General features: G+C 37.7%; 1 protein-coding gene across 2 annotated transcripts; it reads right to left on the minus strand.

Moving 5' to 3' along the window:
* Positions 1 to 792: 792 nt before the first annotated feature.
* LOC128022118 (protein bicaudal D homolog 2-like) lies at positions 793 to 15,740 on the minus strand. Of its 2 annotated transcripts, none has more exons than XM_052609383.1 (9): positions 15,262 to 15,740; positions 8,505 to 8,717; positions 8,192 to 8,344; positions 7,516 to 7,956; positions 7,093 to 7,422; positions 6,313 to 6,987; positions 6,016 to 6,167; positions 5,628 to 5,874; positions 793 to 2,453 (listed from the first exon to the last, which is right to left on the minus strand). In XM_052609383.1, the coding sequence occupies exons 1-9, from the start codon at positions 15,508 to 15,510 to the stop codon at positions 2,451 to 2,453; spliced, it is 2,463 nt and encodes an 820-aa protein (XP_052465343.1). In that variant the 5' UTR covers positions 15,511 to 15,740; the 3' UTR covers positions 793 to 2,450. The 2 variants fall into 2 exon arrangements, with proteins under 2 accessions (XP_052465343.1, XP_052465342.1); XM_052609382.1 differs by having other exon boundaries at positions 5,609 to 5,874.
* Between the last annotated feature and the right edge of the window lie 2,208 nt (positions 15,741 to 17,948).

Here is a 17,948-nt window from a genome sequence, read left to right on the forward strand (position 1 = left end):
AGATTTTTTTAGAGTCACTTATTTGCTTTAAAAAGTCTTTTTAAATGTCAATGACGTCATACACCTTCACATTCATTAGCAGAATGCTAGCGTGTTTTGGGCAACAACAACTTAACCTGTAAGAAATCGAAAGGACATAAGTACTCGTTCATTCAACTTTCGACCTATAACCCATGTTGAACTTGCAAAACCTACAATCAGATCTGAGATTTCTCAACGGCAATCGGGTGAAAGGGACACATTTAGCCGTCTAGCCCCATAGACTCCCATTCATTTTGCACTCATGGCGATCGCCCCCAGTGGAACTCTGGTGCTACTGCAACCAAAATTCGGTTTTAACCGAATTTTCGGTTTCAGTTTATATTTAGTGTAAAATCTAGATTCGATTCCTTTCGGTAGCATTGAATACACGATATGCAGTGGGCGCTATACTTTATCTAAAACGATAATAATGAATATAATTTATAATAACGTTAATGTATAAATAATATTAAAGTTTAGGCTACACACAAGTTGACGTAAACAGTTCCGTTTCTTTGTGGAAATATTTTGTTCTTAATATCAGCACAACTCTGATGTTATCATTAGTATTACAGAACACTTTTGTAATATTGCTTTTATACAATAGTTCAAAAAACAGTAATTGATCATTTTAAGTATATAGAATGGCGCAACCTGCTCCTCTGTCCAGGCAAATCCTTTCCCCACTCTTTCTCACATTTAGAGATGTGTTTGACCAAATTTAAGGACAAGACATGAACGAGTTGTCAATATAAAACTTGAAGCAAAATGTAATATTGAATATTAGTTTATTGAGAAATGTTAAGACAGACATGGGCCTATAATGTGTTCCTCATGATAAACTACAAAGAAACAAAGGAAAAAAAAGGAAAAAAAACAACACCATCAAGGAAGCACAACACTGAACATCAGCACGGTTAAAAAAAAAAAAAAAAAAAAAAAACACCTGACGAGGCACTATAGCGTACGTTGTACCTGTACGATTTCAAGTAGAAATGCAAAGAGGCAACGCATTATGCCAGTAATGATGCATACAAACCTAGTCATTAATACTGAACTGAATATGAATAAATATGAACAAATAAGTGAGGTCACTCCATACAAATGTGTAAAAAAATAACTCAAAATGTCATAAAGCTATGACATGGCTGATGAAGCGGTTTCAGCAAATAGAAAACTATTGCATACACTTCAAAAACAGCACAAAATTGCACTTCATTTGTAGTCAAAAGAAGAAAAAATGGAAAAGGTGATTTAAAAACTTAACAATATCTTAAATTTGAAATGGCACTAATGTTCTGAGGCAACGTTTTCTGCTTGCTGAAATACAAACAAATAAAATAATTAGCAAAGGTACACAGAGGAAAATAATGACTAACAATATCAACAGACAGCCATCAAGACCGCCATCAAAAATCATTGCTTCCTTAAAGGAATGTATGATTTGAACACACCTAATTCTTACTGACACATAAAATCTCCTAAACGAGTGTTCAATTATTGTCCAAATTAGTTGCACACACACACACACACACACACACACACACACACACACACACACTGGGTCAAGTGAGTGAGATCTGTAGTGTGACAGACAAAATTACTGAAGATTATGGCTCTTATAATTGTACATGAAAACAAACAACCAATAGTTGCATAAAAGGCACAGGAGGTCTTATGAGAGGGTTATACAAAATACATATTCAATGTTTAAAAACAAACATGTATTGCAGTGTAAAATACAAAATGCTGATCTTAATGCAGTATTTGGCAAAAAGTAGAAAGTATTCCAACTTGGAACTGATTTTTTTTTATGTCTGAATTCTAACATATCCTTGACCAACTATTAAAATTGTAAATCCAAACTTCTCAGGAGCATGTCAAAAGTTATTGTTCCATAAGTGGAGTTAGACTACATGACTATCAAGATAATGTTATTTTAGAATGTTTAACTATTGAACAAAACAAGAAACATATATAGGCCTAGTTAAAATAATTGTTCTCCCTGGAATATGCTTAGAACCTGACAGTTAAGCATAAAATACTATAAACAAACCACAGTTCTTATATTATTATATATTTTTTTCAGTTAAATACGTAAAATTATCAAGAAAAAAAAAGTGCCAATTATACTGAAATGTGCATCTCTTACATAATATTAACTAATGCACCCAAAGTGCACTTTAAACAAAAACGAAGCAGAAAAAATAAACCAAAAATAATTACAAAATAATACCACAGTAACATTCAAAATAATGATTACATAGATCGCTTGGCTTTACATGTGAGCCTGTGTTTTCTTGCAGCAACATCCAGGGACAAATTTCTCGTTTCCGAAATTGGACCGGGCATGTGTATTCTGGACGAATGGTGTAGAACGAAGGAAGAGGGAAATAACCGTTTGTAGATAATCTTCAGAGCTAATAAAATTACTGCAAGAAAATGACCATCAGAATTATTACATCACAGCTGACCCAAATGTACTGTAAATAATTAATATAGGTAATAAGTCAAGATGATAACACTGGACATAGACAAGTGAGTGTTACCATCAACAATGAGACAGGTTAGATCCATTAGTACACAGCAGAACATGGAAGAATCATTTTTCCAGATGCAATGGACTGCAGGACGCAGAAGACTCACATGCAACAGTCAACATGCCAGTTAATACAAACAAATCAAACTGAGAGCAACAGATCATGCACAATAAAGTGGTTCAGAGTCACCACTGTAAAGAAAACACGGACAATGTGTTATGCTGGCTGAAAGAGTACAAACAAAATCAACAAAGACATGGAATGACATGATAAAAGTTCAAAGCAACTTCAAGAAACTTAGTCTAAAATTTCTGAATTTACATTCTTTCAGTGCATGAAAACTATAAATCAAGACATTATCTTTTACAAAAGACACCTCTCATTTTTAGCTAAAAAATCTTTATCATCAATTATGTCCTTCAACCTGGATTGCACAGATCCCAGCAGGCTCAGAAAGGTGAATCTCTGTTGGGATTACACAGATTTATTCACACTGACACGGAGATTAACAGACTTGCTTTGTAAGACTGGGTTTAACTCAGTGACATTCAGTGCTGGTTGGGTTGAAGTAGAAACACTTGCCTCAGATGTTCAGCGAGAAAAGACAACTTTAGACAGACTTAGATGTATTTTAACATGTTTAGTAATCTTCCTTAATTGTTTCTTCAATCCTTGTTTATAGATATCTATGGGTTGCAACTAAACTCACTAGAAAAATCTAATATATCTGTTTGTACAGTATTGTTCAAAATAATAGCAGTACAATGTGACTAACCAGAATAATCAAGGTTTTTCGTATATTTTTTATTGCTACGTGGCAAACAAGTTACCAGTAGGTTCAGTAGATTCTCAGAAAACAAATGAGACCCAGCATTCATGATATGCACGCTCTTAAGGCTGTGCAATTGGGCAATTAGTTGAATTAGTTGAAAGGGGTGTGTTCAAAAAAATAGCAGTGTGGCATTCAATCACTGAGGTCATCAATTTTGTGAAGAAACAGGTGTGAATCAGGCCCCTATTTAAGGATGAAGCCAACACTTGTTGAACATGCATTTGAAAGCTGAGGAAAATGGGTCGTTCAAGACATTGTTCAGAAGAACAGCGTACTTTGATTAAAAAGTTGATTAGAGAGGGGAAAACCTATAAAGAGGTGCAAAAAATGATAGGCTGTTCAGCTAAAATGATCTCCAATGCCTTAAAATGGAGAGCAAAACCAGAGAGACGTGGAAGAAAAGGAAGACAACCATCAAAATGGATAGAAGAATAACCAGAATGGCAAAGGCTCAGCCAATGATCACCTCCAGGATGATCAAAGACAGTCTGGAGTTACCTGTAAGTACTGTGACAGTTAGAAGACGTCTGTGTGAAGCTAATCTATTTTCAAGAATCCCCCGCAAAGTCCCTCTGTTAAAAAAAAGGCATGTGCAGAAGAGGTTACAATTTGCCAAAGAACACATCAACTGGCCTAAAGAGAAATGGAGGAACATTTTGTGGACTGATGAGAGTAAAATTGTTCTTTTTGGGTCCAAGGGCCACAGGCAGTTTGTGAGACGACCCCCAAACTCTGAATTCAAGCCACAGTACACAGTGAAGACAGTGAAGCATGGAGGTGCAAGCATCATGATATGGGCATGTTTCTCCTACTATGGTGTTGGGCCTATTTATCGCATACCAGGGATCATGGATCAGTTTGCATATGTTAAAATACTTGAAGAGGTCATGTTGCCCTATGCTGAAGAGGACATGCCCTTGAAATGGTTGTTTCAACAAGACAATGACCCAAAACACACTAGTAAACGGGCAAAGTCTTGGTTCCAAACCAACAAAATTAATGTTATGGAGTGGCCAGCCCAATCTCCAGACCTTAATCCAATTGAGAACTTGTGTGGTGATATCAAAAATGCTGTTTCTGAAGCAAAACCAAGAAATGTGAATGAATTGTGGAATGTTGTTAAAGAATCATGGAGTGGAATAACAGCTGAGAGGTGCCACAAGTTGGTTGACTCCATGCCACACAGATGTCAAGCAGTTTTAAAAAACTGTGGTCATACAACTAAATATTAGTTTAGTGATTCACAGGATTGCTAAATCCCAGAAAAAAAAAATGTTTGTACAAAATAGTTTTGAGTTTGTACAGTCAAAGGTAGACACTGCTATTTTTTTGAACACACCCCTTTCAACTAATTGCCCAATTGCACAGCCTTAAGAGCGTGCATATCATGAATGCTGGGTCTTGTTTGTTTTCTGACAATCTACTGAACCTACTGGTAACTTGTTTGCCACGTAGCAATAAAAAATATACTAAAAACCTTGATTATTCTGGTTAGTCACATTGTACTGCTATTATTTTGAACAATACTGTACAAAAAAAATTATAATGGTAACAATGCATGACATTTGTACATTTTGACAATCTTGGTAGGTCATGCAGTTAATTAATGCATACTAGAAAACTGTATGCACTTCAGCCTTCTTTCCATTATTATTAAATTTTTTGTTATGTTTGCCTTCGTAACCGGACAGTATTTAGACAGGAAGCGAAGTGGGAGAGAGATGGGATCGGGAAAGGCATGCGAGCTGGGACTCGAACTCGGGTCGCTTAACTGCTTTCTTTAAAAAAAATTAAAAAACAGGAGGTAGTAAAAATGTCAAGAGTGCCGAATGTCGAAACTAAAGCGATTCACTTCCGTACCAAAATACTGGATTCTGCCTATTAAAAAATAAATAAATAAATAAATAAAAAAATAATGATTGGGATAATCCTAGTAGATAGCATTACCATCCCATCCAATCTCTCCAGGTAGATCTACAGGATAAGAACTAGGCCCCGAACTTTAAACAAGTATTAGTGAAGCCACAAACAGTGACATGCTAGCATTGTCCCAAGCACACATACAGTAAAAGGATTGTTAGTTAGCATGAGGATGGAGATGAGTGAATTACACACAGGTGTTAATCGGATCCAGTATCACACAGAATTTTATATTTCTCACTGCAGAAAACCGCAGGACTTCCAATAAGGCCGTGTGGTTGTGGTCGGTTCTTACAGGGTAGTCTAGGACTTACACGGGGGCTGGAAAACGACAAGGGTCCTCTGCCACGGCCAGATGAAGCCTTCCCCCGGCCGCCAGGCCCAGCACCGGATCCTCTTCGGGATTGCTCATGGTCAAACTCCAGATCCTCCAGTCGCTGAGTGAGGGCCAGTTTCTGCTGGATGGCCATACGCAGGAGGGAGTTCAGAGTCTTCTTCTCATCTTCTGCTGCAGCCAGCTGCCTCTGCATGTCGTCCAATTGAGTTACATACTCATCACACCTAAAGAAGAAAACAGGAAAGAGGGATAGTGCAAGAGAGATTTAGTACCATCACCCTACTCTTCTCTGGGCAGTAGCATGATTTTCTGACAGATAAAGAAAGCTGGAAGAGAAGATACTTTCAGTTGTCTTCCTGCAGTACCTGGTGGCAAACATTGCCCTGAGAGAGGAGAAAGTGACGGCATCTTCTTTGAGAGCCTTCAGCTCGTTCCTCAACTTCATCATTGTTTCGGTGACCATGGCCTTTTCATTCTCATATTTGCTCTTTAAGTTTGCCAGGGCAACCTCAGCTGTCTAAAAGGGCACAGAACCACACCACAGTTCAGAAAACGCTCTTGAAATACTACAATCTACTACAATACTACAATCTTGTAGACCATCTGGATGGTCTACAAGAAGATCAATATTCTGGCGTCATATCCACCCATGCAAAGCTCACCTGTTTGTTGGCCTTGAGCACAGTCCTGAGTGTGGCAATCTGTTCCCGCTTAGTGCTCAGCAGGGACTTGAGCTTCAAAATCTCCTCCATGCAAGCAGCTTGGTCTTTATCCGCCACTGCGGCCAACTCTAGAGAAGCAACTCTTTGCCTGGATAGTTCTGTGGTACGATCCACCGCCTTCTGCAAGTGGCGTATCTGATCCCGAATTATTGCTACTAGGTTGTAGATGTCCATTGGTTCAGGACGTGGATCTTCTCTGACTGGTGTCCCAGAAGTTGAGCTGTCAGCAGCGGTGGAGGCTGACCTGGGTGCCTCGGCTGTGCTGCCGCTGGTTTGGGTCAACGTAGACTGACGATCTTTACCGTTGGACTTGTTTCCTTTACCCTCTTTGTAAAAATCAAGCATGACACGGTTCGGGGTTTCATTGTTGCACATGCAGACATGGTGGTAGAGGTTTGCAAGCTCTTCACTAAAGGCAACAAGCTCATCCTGGGCAACGCTGAGACTGCCTTCTGTTTCGCCTGCAACTGCACTCACTTCCTTTAGCTCCTTTTCCAACCGAGTGACTTGATCTCTGTTTGTGCGACTGCTGCTCTCCAGCTGAGACACTTGAACACTGAGGTCACGCACCTGTCCCTCAAGTCGTGCCCGTACTTCTTCATGCTCGGCCTTCAGCTAGAAGAATCATGCATAATCAAGTTGCCATGAAATGTGCCATCAACCCATTAATAAAACATGAACAATACTGAACAAAACTCGAGTTTTCTCAGTCCCACTCACCTCATCATGCTCTGATTTTAGTGTCTTAAGCTCCTCTCTCAGTTCACCTGCCTCTGCTATGGCTACCTCATACTTGCAGCGAAGAATCTCTGGCCCATTGATATCCAGCTCATAATAGTCCACATCATTGTCCTCTCGACTGTCTCTCTCTCGCTCACTGTCCAGGGCCGACTGCCGCTCTTTGCCTGCCTGCAGTCTCCTCATAACGCCCAAATCATCGCTAAGTCTCATCATAGCTTCCTGCTTTTCGGCTAATGCTCCTCGAGCATGCTCTAGCTGCTTCTGAGAGTCCTGTAAAGTGGTGAGAAGAGCTACCTTCTCTCGCTCCACCTGCAAGGTGAAATGGAGAGGGAAAACGCTACATTTCAAGTGGTCTGGAACAAATTACCATGTTTGTAATGGTACACATAAAGACAGCCATACCTGTAAGAGCTGTTGCTTGAGTTTCTGGATTTCCGAGATGTTCAGCTCTGTCAACAAGTCATCCACCAGACTTGGTGCGGGACGGAAGTTTCCATCTCTTTTGGGTGTAGACAGCCTGTTATCTTCATCGTTAGCATCGCTGACTTTAGCAAATCCGTTCTCAAACATAAGAATGGCATCGTCGTTATTTGGTTCATCCGCACTCAGTTTGAGCCCATCCAATGAGCTGGCAAGAAGCGAGTCTCCCAGTGTCATGTGATGTGTCAATTCTTTTCGAAGAGCTGCTTTCTGCTCCCGCTCTGTCTTTACGGTTTCCAGAGCCTCAGTTAGCTGACGCTCAGCTATTTCTCGTAACCGAACAGCATCCTCTAGCTGGCTGTTCAGGTACTGCACTTCCTCTTGCAAGCGTCGATTCTCATGTTTAAATCCCTCGAACTCCACCTTTGGAAGAGTTTTTGGAGAAACAAACCAAAGACAATGGTTATGGCAATAGTATGAAACTTATGTGAAAGCAGTAGCCATCATTAAGAAGACACTTTCATCGAAAGTGCCTCCAAGGTGATGGTGCATGGTCTGCTCCTTGTGGGACTAGAACCAGCAACCTTTTGATTACCATTCATGAGCTTACACTTCCACACCCACATTTCAGATGTGATCAATGGTCAGTGCTACTAACCTGACCCTGTTTAAGGGTGGAGACTTGTTTCTGAAGGCTGATGTTCTCCTCCTCTAGTTCAGTGTAGTCTTGCAGCAGACGAGACTCTCGGATCTTGTACTCTCGAATGTCGTCACGCAGACGACTGCGCTGCAGCTCCACAATTTCATTATTCTTAAGGACACAAGAATCTTTAGTTGACAAATGACTAATAAAGAATATAGATTCACATATGGAGCATAACTCATTGGGTTTGTTCATTTTTATGCAGACAACTTTTATAAATAGGTTTAGTAAATTCAATACTCTTAATAAAACCCTCTACAGCACAAACCTCTCTCAGCTCGAGTGCGAGAGTGGCCAGACGTTCATTCTCCGCCTGGGTGCTGGTGAGAGTATTTTTGGTTTGTCGTAGCTCAGCCTGCAGTTCTTGCACTCTCTGCTCATAGTACGCCTCTTTAGATGCCGACTCCAGGATGAGGGACTCCTCCCTGCTTTCCCCATCTGCAGCCACCTTTCTATGGGTGGAGTGAACCTGACCATATGCCTGTATGAACATGATTGGAGAGAGATCCGGGTTAGAATTATGCTTGAAGTCTATCACGTTGAAGTGGTATGGCTATAAACACATTACTTGTTCTGTAGGGTGGAGGCTGGATGAGGGTAGGCTTGAAATGAACAGTGTTGGTGCATATTAATCTTAATTGTTCTAAAGAAATGCTATGATATTTGGGGCAAAATTGAATTGGCTAAATCTAATCAAGACCCGAGGACTTTGTCAGCTGATATTCTTTAACACACATCTAACATTTTAGCATTTTTCTTCAGATCTGCCCCAACATTAGCACAAAATATCCTTAAGTCTTTAGATCGTGTCTAGGCCTCAGGATCTCAGGATTCACACAGACAGTTTAGTTTGAGGTACGTGGGTCATTTTGTAAGACACAAAGATGCATCCCCTGCAAACTGATGATGTAACTGACTAGAGACAAAACTAGCTGAATTCGATGCTCTTTTTATCTAACTCTTAAGCTCCATCTCTTTCTTTCCCTCCCAAAATTTGTGTCCCAGTCTGAATGATGTCATTAGCATGCTACTGCATGACTAAGTTGCCACACATGCAACCATGGCAGCACAAGCCGTAAATGTTAACAGCTCCATTAGTGCTGGTGGCTTGACTGAATGGCTAACAGAAAAGCATGCAGGTATCACTGATGTATGATGGAAAAAGCACATTGATTCAAGGGCCTAACAATCTGACACATACATCAGTGTGTTTCTTCAAATATGGGCATGTTTGTCCCTAGGAACTTTCAAAAAATAAACTCTCTTAAACACACTTCATGCTCTCAAGGTTTTATTTCATTTCATCCACTAACAATGCGAAACGGTCAACACGCATACAATGCTTTTCAGAAGAGGTTTGTCAGTTGCAAAGTCATGAACTTTACCATCACTGTATCATTTCCAGCGTGTGTCAAATGATGTATTATGTTTATTACAATTCAATGATGAAACGGTTTTCAACATGGAATAAAATGGTTAACTAATTTTTTTCAAGTCATATTTTATAATTTCATTATAATTTATGCATCATAAATACACACATTTTCACAATTTGAAAAAAAAAAAATTGTTCTATAAATAAGTAAAATGAATGAAAAAAAGCTAAAACCAGTTTGCATTCAAATCAACCCCTGGGAAATTAAAGTGCTTGTAAATTGATTAAATGTCCATTGGCAACCCTGGCCCATAATACTATCAGAACGCGTGTGAGACAGAAAGAGACATGGAAATGGTGTCAGCACTAAGTCGTCCTCCTGCCATAGCAGCTGCTGCTAAGAACTGGCAGCTATCCACCTGTCAATCTGGATTGCCAAGACATTACTTTAGAACTTTATTCTGATTCCCAAACAGAAACTCCCTGGATAAAGGCCATGGCAACAACACACCTACCTCCAACACTGTGCGTTTCTCTCTATTCCCAAAAACAAAGACCTATTTTTGTGATCAGGTCTTTAATAAAAAGACAGAATTTCTGAGTAACATAAACTGATTCTATCTCATAATCAACTTACAATTCTCAGTACTGCTCTGATTAAACTCAACCAGAGTTGCATTCACAGCTTACTCTGTATAACTATTACTGCGAAAAGGCCTTGTTAAATATATCCATGCCACTGCTGTATAAGACTGCCTTTAAGACCTCAGGAGAAATATTAACTGTGATGTTAGAAATAAGACTTCTCACCTGTGCAGACTTTAACAGCGAGCAAATCTGCAAGCCTAGTTTTCTGGGCTGTTTTCAGGGTCTAATGGGTTCTAGAAGAGCAGTTTTCAGTTTATGAATCATATAAGATCTGTACATAAAGAGATTAAAGTAAAAAAAAAATGTATTAGACTAATCATGCGAGTAATCAGTCGACTGTTGGAGGCCTTTGTAATTTGTTTTTGAAATGCAAGGCATGATATTTGATGTGTGCTATTTATATTGTACAATAAAAAAATAAAAAGTATACTTCAAGTGATGTCAACACAGACCTTATTTTACTCAGAAACCTGCTACTCTGCTAACCCATTTGAAATTCCAGAGGGAATCCGTGGTGAATTATTCTTCTGGATCGGCCTACAAACTGACGTCATGACTGATCTTCAACAGTAACAAAAATGCTTGCCAACAAAAGCTGATTCAGAATCCAGAAAGCATTGCTCTATGTGAGAGAAGACTCAAAGATGCCTTTTGCCCACAGAGTAGTCTGACAGAAGCTTGGTTTGCATGTTAACTGATTTAAGCTGACTTTGATCTGACTCAGCACAGGAAAAGAGTTTAGCATCTACTTGGTTTAAATCGAATAACAGTTTACAGATCTTTTTTTTTTTTTTTTTTAAATGGGAAATGCATTAAGAATGAGCAAGCAGTTAGTGACTGGACAGATTCAAAATATCTTCTACTTCCTATAAGTTTGCACATTTTTTCCCAAATATACTTCTCATAAGTTACGGGAAGTTCTATGAAGAGGAAAGGAACCAGGGATGTGTTTAGGGATGTGTATTAAAAATATATACCATAATTTCCAGAATTTATGTCGTGCAAAATGTGCTTATATTTCAAAGATTTGTCCTGAATGAGAATGTTTTCTTTTAGTTTTATTTACTGGTATTTTACATTATTTCTTAACATCATAATTGTGTGAACATCATGTGAATTATTCTGAACATCATGTGACTTTTACACCAATGCAGCTTTTGTTTTTTTGGGTTTTTTTTTTTTTTTGCAATTTTGCAATTTTTACCCAATGTGATTTAAAAAGCAGAAATGTAGAATTTGCAATCCATCTAGAAGTAATAACTTGGCAAGTACAGCGACTAGGACGTATTACAAGCTGGACTCAAACCTCTGTCCCCCTCATGAGCACTACAGCTCAATGTGTTAGAGTAAATATATTCATCATCGCTAGACCTTATCATGATTATTAGAAATGTGCATTTAAATTGTATAATTCTACATCAAGTAAGCTAAACTCTGCAGGACACCGGCCCTCCAGGAGTGATACTGTGAGATGAAGCAAAAAATCTTGATAAAAAAAAAAAAAGAACATTCCAATTCCAAAACTGCTGTTTTTCCATCACTAGTCTTAAGAAACCTCAAATATTTACTTCTGCTTCTTTAAATAGTCACAAACCCTATAAACCACCCCAGTCTGTAGATAGGCCCACCCCTGCACAGCTGTGGACCCACCACACTGCTGGAGGCTCTATTCTCATCCCTCTTGTTAAGGAAGACCACATTTCACCCTTCTTTCAAGCTTTAAACCCTTTCAGATGGACTGGACAGCTGACAAAGCATTTCATCCAGGTTAGCACACAAAATTGAAACATTTGAGATATGACTGTGATGGACTTAGAGCTCCTTCAGCACACTCCACATTCGACATAGAAGAATTACACTATTTACTTACAATCTACTCCAAGAAAAAGGGATGTACAATATATTGGAGATGTAATCAGTATTTGCCATTCTTGTTCAAAATTTGGGGGTATTTATTTTTATGGTTGCACATCTTTTCTAATTTGCGTAAAGCATATAAAACTCTACATTGGAGATGTAAACACTATTTCTTAAACTGATTTTTTTTTAATAGACCAACACATTTATATCTCTGTCTGTGGTCATATTAACGTAAGCTAGAAACATACCTTATTCTCATATGGCATAAGGAATGCTACTCTTGCAGAGACGGTTTCTTACTATGCCAAGACAGTGTTTTGACAATGAGAATGTGTGTGTGTGTGTGTGTTTTGGAGTTCAAACAGGTGAGAGAACAGATCTGATGTACTTGGATGGGATTAACTAGTCTCCTCTTTTCACCTCACCCTCCGTCTGATCCAGCGTGTCTGAGCCTCGATCACTACCTCCATCTTTAATGCACTCATCATGTGCACTCTATCATGATTTAACATCAATATTTCACTCCACTGATATCTGGCATTACTTAGCATTTAACAGATGATAGAAAAAGCAACAAAAAAACATTTCAAAACACTTTACCACAACAAAAATAAGAGAGTTTAGATTACTTGAGATACATGGAACCTTTAAACATAAAAAAAAAAAAAAATGTATTGCCACACTGCAGGACCTTTTAAAATAAATTAGTGAGGTAAAAAAAATAAAAAAAAAAATAAAATAAAAAAAATAATCACAGATAGTAACAAAACACAGGACTTAATTACATTTAAATGTTACCCTAAATAATAAAAAAAATAAAAAAATAATCTAAATAAAATAAATGGTGACTACTAGTAACAGGAGCTAACGGAATAAATATATGGTAAATGGCAATGGGACCTGATTGTTTAAACATGAACCTAAAATTTAAAATAAACAAATAAAATAATATACATATCAACAATAAATATGAATTAAACAAATACGTTTATTATTATTTTAATTAATTAATAAAAAAATGAATGTAAACAAACAAATAAATGGTGACTAACAAGACCTAACTGACCATATAACTGACCACATGAGTGTTCTTTAGAATTTCCGCATAAAGATAAGCCAGCTCGTAAACATCTGGTGAAGCATCATGTGTTGTTGTGGTATATATAAGAAGAGACTCTTGAGACCCTCACAGAAACCTCTCCTGCCTCGCTCTCGTCAGAAACTAAGAAACAAAATAATTACAACACCGTAAATAATGATAGCGGTACATGCAGTTTCATGTTATTTAGCAACATATCATGTTCCCAAGAGACTTAGACACATATTTGGACATTAAATACTGACAACTAAACACAATCGTAACGGTTTAGGCTAACGTTAGCTAGCTAGCGATGCTATCTTGTAAACAACATCTTAATGGTTTTCTTGATAATCACTTCATAGTCATGAACACATTTTTAAAACACTTTGAATACAACTACAACTTGTGCAGTAAAAATCACTTTTAAAGATTCACTTTTCATCAATAAAGATGGCATGAAAAAATATGCCAAAAATGTCTCCATGCAGAAGACTTTAAAGAAGCTACAAGAATACCTTTTGTGTGCAAATATATATTATTGTAAATGTTATCCTAAATCTTGAAAATCAAATCATCAATCATCAGTATTATGAAATGAAAATCGTCTATCTTTTCTGTGTTAGTGAGTTTGAATAGCTTTAGTTGATAAAAAAGTACTTACTCATGCAATATAATCTCCCTGCTAATCTGATTTCATGCATTGACCTACTACAGAAGTCAAGTGGCTTGGATTGATACAAAAGCATGTAATAAACAGAAATCATTTTATAGCTTCCAGCTGACAACCCTTGTGTGAGATCAGTCTAGTCTAGCCACTTTTTTTAGTCTGATTGCTTCCCCGATCTTCTTACTACATGACGAAGACTGCATGCTCTATTTCAAGCTGTGTAGAAAAAAGATTAGAGTGGAAGGAAGTATACAGAACCGAGACGAGCTCTAAATAAACTATAATTCGAACAATCAGGATTAATGTTGGGGCTTTGCTGCATGTTTGTGTTGACAGGAAGCTACAGGGGGAAAAAGAAAGAAGCTGTGCAAAGGTGCTGAGAACACATTCAAAACTCTATTCAAAAGTCCATTTAGGCCTAAAACAATCCATTTACATCCCGGTCGAGGTTTATTTTTGGATGTCATATCAGGAAGAAACATCTCAGTCACTCAAAAAACCCTTGTTTCCTCACATCAACATCTCACTTCTTGTTTCATTTGCAGCCTTTGATCCACAGCACATGATTGATCTATCTACACTTGTCTGTATATTAGTATGCTGAATGTACAATATGAGGTGATGATATTTTTTCATCACCAATAAAGATGAAAAAGTTATATTATTTGCTTTCCGACTCAACTGTTGGGAGTAGATGATGAAAACAAAAACCTAACATGCATTATGAATATTGTATCCAGAACAACAATAATGAATTGTGACAAATGAACTATCAAAAGTGCAAATATTCCACCTAGTTTATTTGAAAGCATAAAACCTACATGCACAATAACTAGAACACAATCCACAGCCACACTACACTTTAAACTGAATGGCTATTTTGTATTTTTAGAGCTAAAGATTAGCATTTCATCTTTATAATTTGAAAGCTGGTGTAATCTATAATATAGTCTTTATCAATTCAAAAAGTTTAATTTTGAACTACCATATTTTATTCTGTCAATGTGAACGAAATAGTATTCAATGTTAAACAAAATTCCAAACAAAAATTTTAATTATAATATAAACTGTCCATGAATTATTAAATGAACACTTGTTTTGAATCATTTAACACAACACTTAATTTAGATCCTTTTTTTTTCTTCATCATCCACTGACAAGGCTGTCAGAATGGCAAAATAGCAGATTTATCCATGTTTTTTACTATTTTCCATTATTTGTGTTTTTTGTGATTTAGACTACTTGCTGAAGAACAATGAAAGCACACAAAAAGAGTGAGAATGGGTGGAGACTGGTGCTCTTTCCCTCTTGTGCGCCGCCGCTCGTAAAATCAAAGCGTTCCATTTAGAACGAAAGTAGCAACGTTGTAACATTATTGTATCCTTTCGTCTCACCTCTCTGAGCTGATCCAGTTCTTGTCTGACAGTCTCATATTCGTTCTCCAGATCTTCAAAGCGTTGTTTCAGCTGCTGGTTCTCCTCCAGCACTACGAGCCCGTACTCCGCCGCCTGGATCTTCTCCCGGCTCGTCTCGCTCAGCTCCCGCGTCAGGCGCTCGATCTCCGCGCGGAGCCAGTTGGGCCCGGCCTCAGAGACCAGCTGCGCCTCGGGACACCCGTCCTCATCCCCGGACATGTTTGCCATACCCAGGCACAGTCTAATACAGGCGATAACGGACCGAGCCCGTTAGTTCCTCATTCTCAACCATGAAGTTGCTCATCAATCTAAAGTTCATGTAGTTTATTGGATGCACTATTCTTAATATAAAAGTTCAGATTCTATCTTATAAACTTATTCCCCATGATTTGACGTATAACTCCATGATTTCCTCTTGTTCGGATGTCATTCCTGAGACTGGGAACTCGTTTTGTGAAATCCCCCAGCAAGAATACGAAGTGATTTCCTCGCTCCTGTTTTATGGGTAATGTAGTTCCATTCACACATGCATGCGTTTTATTATGACTGGTGCTCGCCTACAAGACCCATAATGCTTTGTGTTTTGTACACGAATGCAGCATAGGATGATGGTTCACATGTCAATTTCGACCCAAAATGTTGCTCAATGCTTCCATCTGCTGATGGTAATATTTCAGATTGTACGAACTGCGAAGTAGATGTAAGGTTCTCCAGTTTCTGAGTTTTTTATATCAGGGACTCCTTTTCTTAAAAATATAGGTAGTGGATATATAGTCAATGTATAAAGACCTATTTATACTTTGTGTGAAAAAAAAGTAATGAAAAAGTGTGGGGAAAAAGTAGGTGTAATTTTGAGGAAAAAATTGGTGTAATATTGCAATAACATAATAATAATATATTAATAATAATTTCTATAGTCCACCCTCACAACCTGAGCCACAACTGAAACCTTATTTTCTGTCGTTGTGTTTTCAGTTGACTTTCCTACATCTTTCATGTTGGCACCAAAACTGCATGTAAATAGAACAGAAAGTATTTGATTAAAGGGCATTCAAACCACACGACTGGTTTTGCCCATCAATCTGAAAGTGAAACATACTTTATTTATGCCAACTCATCACCACCTGACATGCTTAACAGCTGACACACTTGAATCGACAGAAGAAGTACCAGGTTGAGCGTTTAATGTGTCCAAGGTGAACTATCATCCCAATGGTGAGAGTCGTATTTAGCTTTCTCACATACTCTCTAACAAAGATGTAATACTACTGAAAGATATCAATACTGCATATTCAGTTACTGTACAATTCTTTCTTTAGGGTGCTTTGGATGTTTACAATCATTGTAAGTTTGCCCGATCAGATTTTAAATCGAAAATGAAAGTTGTACAATATTTATTTATTTCTATACTTTGCCTACAGATAAATTTTACCATTTTTTCTCTATCTGCTTTGGCCTGGGCTGTGGACTTTCACTCTACAGGCCATTTTACTGTAAGTATATACTATGTTTGTATAGGCCTACTATGGACTGCATTGGTTCTTCAGACTTTAATGAATGCTGAGGCTTACTGAAACTATTATATTAATATCTTTATTCTATCCATAAAGTCTTACACATGAAAAAAAACTTTTAAAAGGGTTCAAAAATTCAAAAAAGTGCCTCTATACACATGACCAATCAATCCTTGAATTATTTAGTTATCAACCTTCATGTTTTCCAGCCGTTGTGGTGCCGTCAGTTCTTGGCGTGTTCTTCACAGTAGTTTTTGAATGTGTGGGTGCATCCTTTGGTAAGATTTTTGATAAAAATTTGTGGTATAAAATGTTAAATGTATTAAATATAAATGCACAACAGAGATCAAAGGCCAAAAATGACATTTAACTATGTTGAAAATGTATTGGAATGGGATTTGTAGAGCATTTAATGTTTTTCACAGGTTTGCCAGCACATACTAAAAGATGTAAGGGTCGACCTTACCACTGGAAAGGTATATCATTTTATTGAGGTTGCCCATTCTTCCAGACCATTTGATAAACATGAAAACTGGCTTGCTATTAAAGATCTCTTTTTTTCGACAGATGTTATCTGGGGTTATTGTATGGCTTTCTTTGTGACTCTCCTCCATCTCAGGACTTATCATGGTACAGTATGTTAACCTCAACTTCCTAAGAGAAACACCACAAGGTTTCTTTGTTGCACGTCTTTTTAAAGCACAAACTGAAGCTATTCTAGGTAGTGCTCCTCATATGTTCTGGAATATATTTCATATATTCAGTAAATACGATACTGTTCAGCATCGTTGTTGAGCGGTCTGTTGAACTTCTTTAAAAAACATTTAAAAAATCGTACTGACCCCAAACTTGAACTGTAGTGTATATGATGCAATAATCGAAGGTCTTCTATTCTGTTGCAGTCTATACTCTGTCTTTTGGCTGTGGCCTTGCTGTGTTTGCTATAAGAGGAGCAATACGCAAATATAATGCTCTATGGTGAGAACTTTTTCTTGATTATTTATTAAACTGCAGGGATTCATGATGTGTGGCATCCTGGAAGGACTTGTTCTTCCTGTTTTTAAACAGGAAGATTAGAAATGCAAGGCGTTACTATGACTGAACTGAAATGAATGTGCACTAAAGGTAAGAACAAAAATAGCATTTATTTAT

This window comes from Carassius gibelio, chromosome A11, assembly GCF_023724105.1.
Source record: "Carassius gibelio isolate Cgi1373 ecotype wild population from Czech Republic chromosome A11, carGib1.2-hapl.c, whole genome shotgun sequence".
NCBI classification, from domain to species: domain Eukaryota; kingdom Metazoa; phylum Chordata; class Actinopteri; order Cypriniformes; family Cyprinidae; genus Carassius; species Carassius gibelio.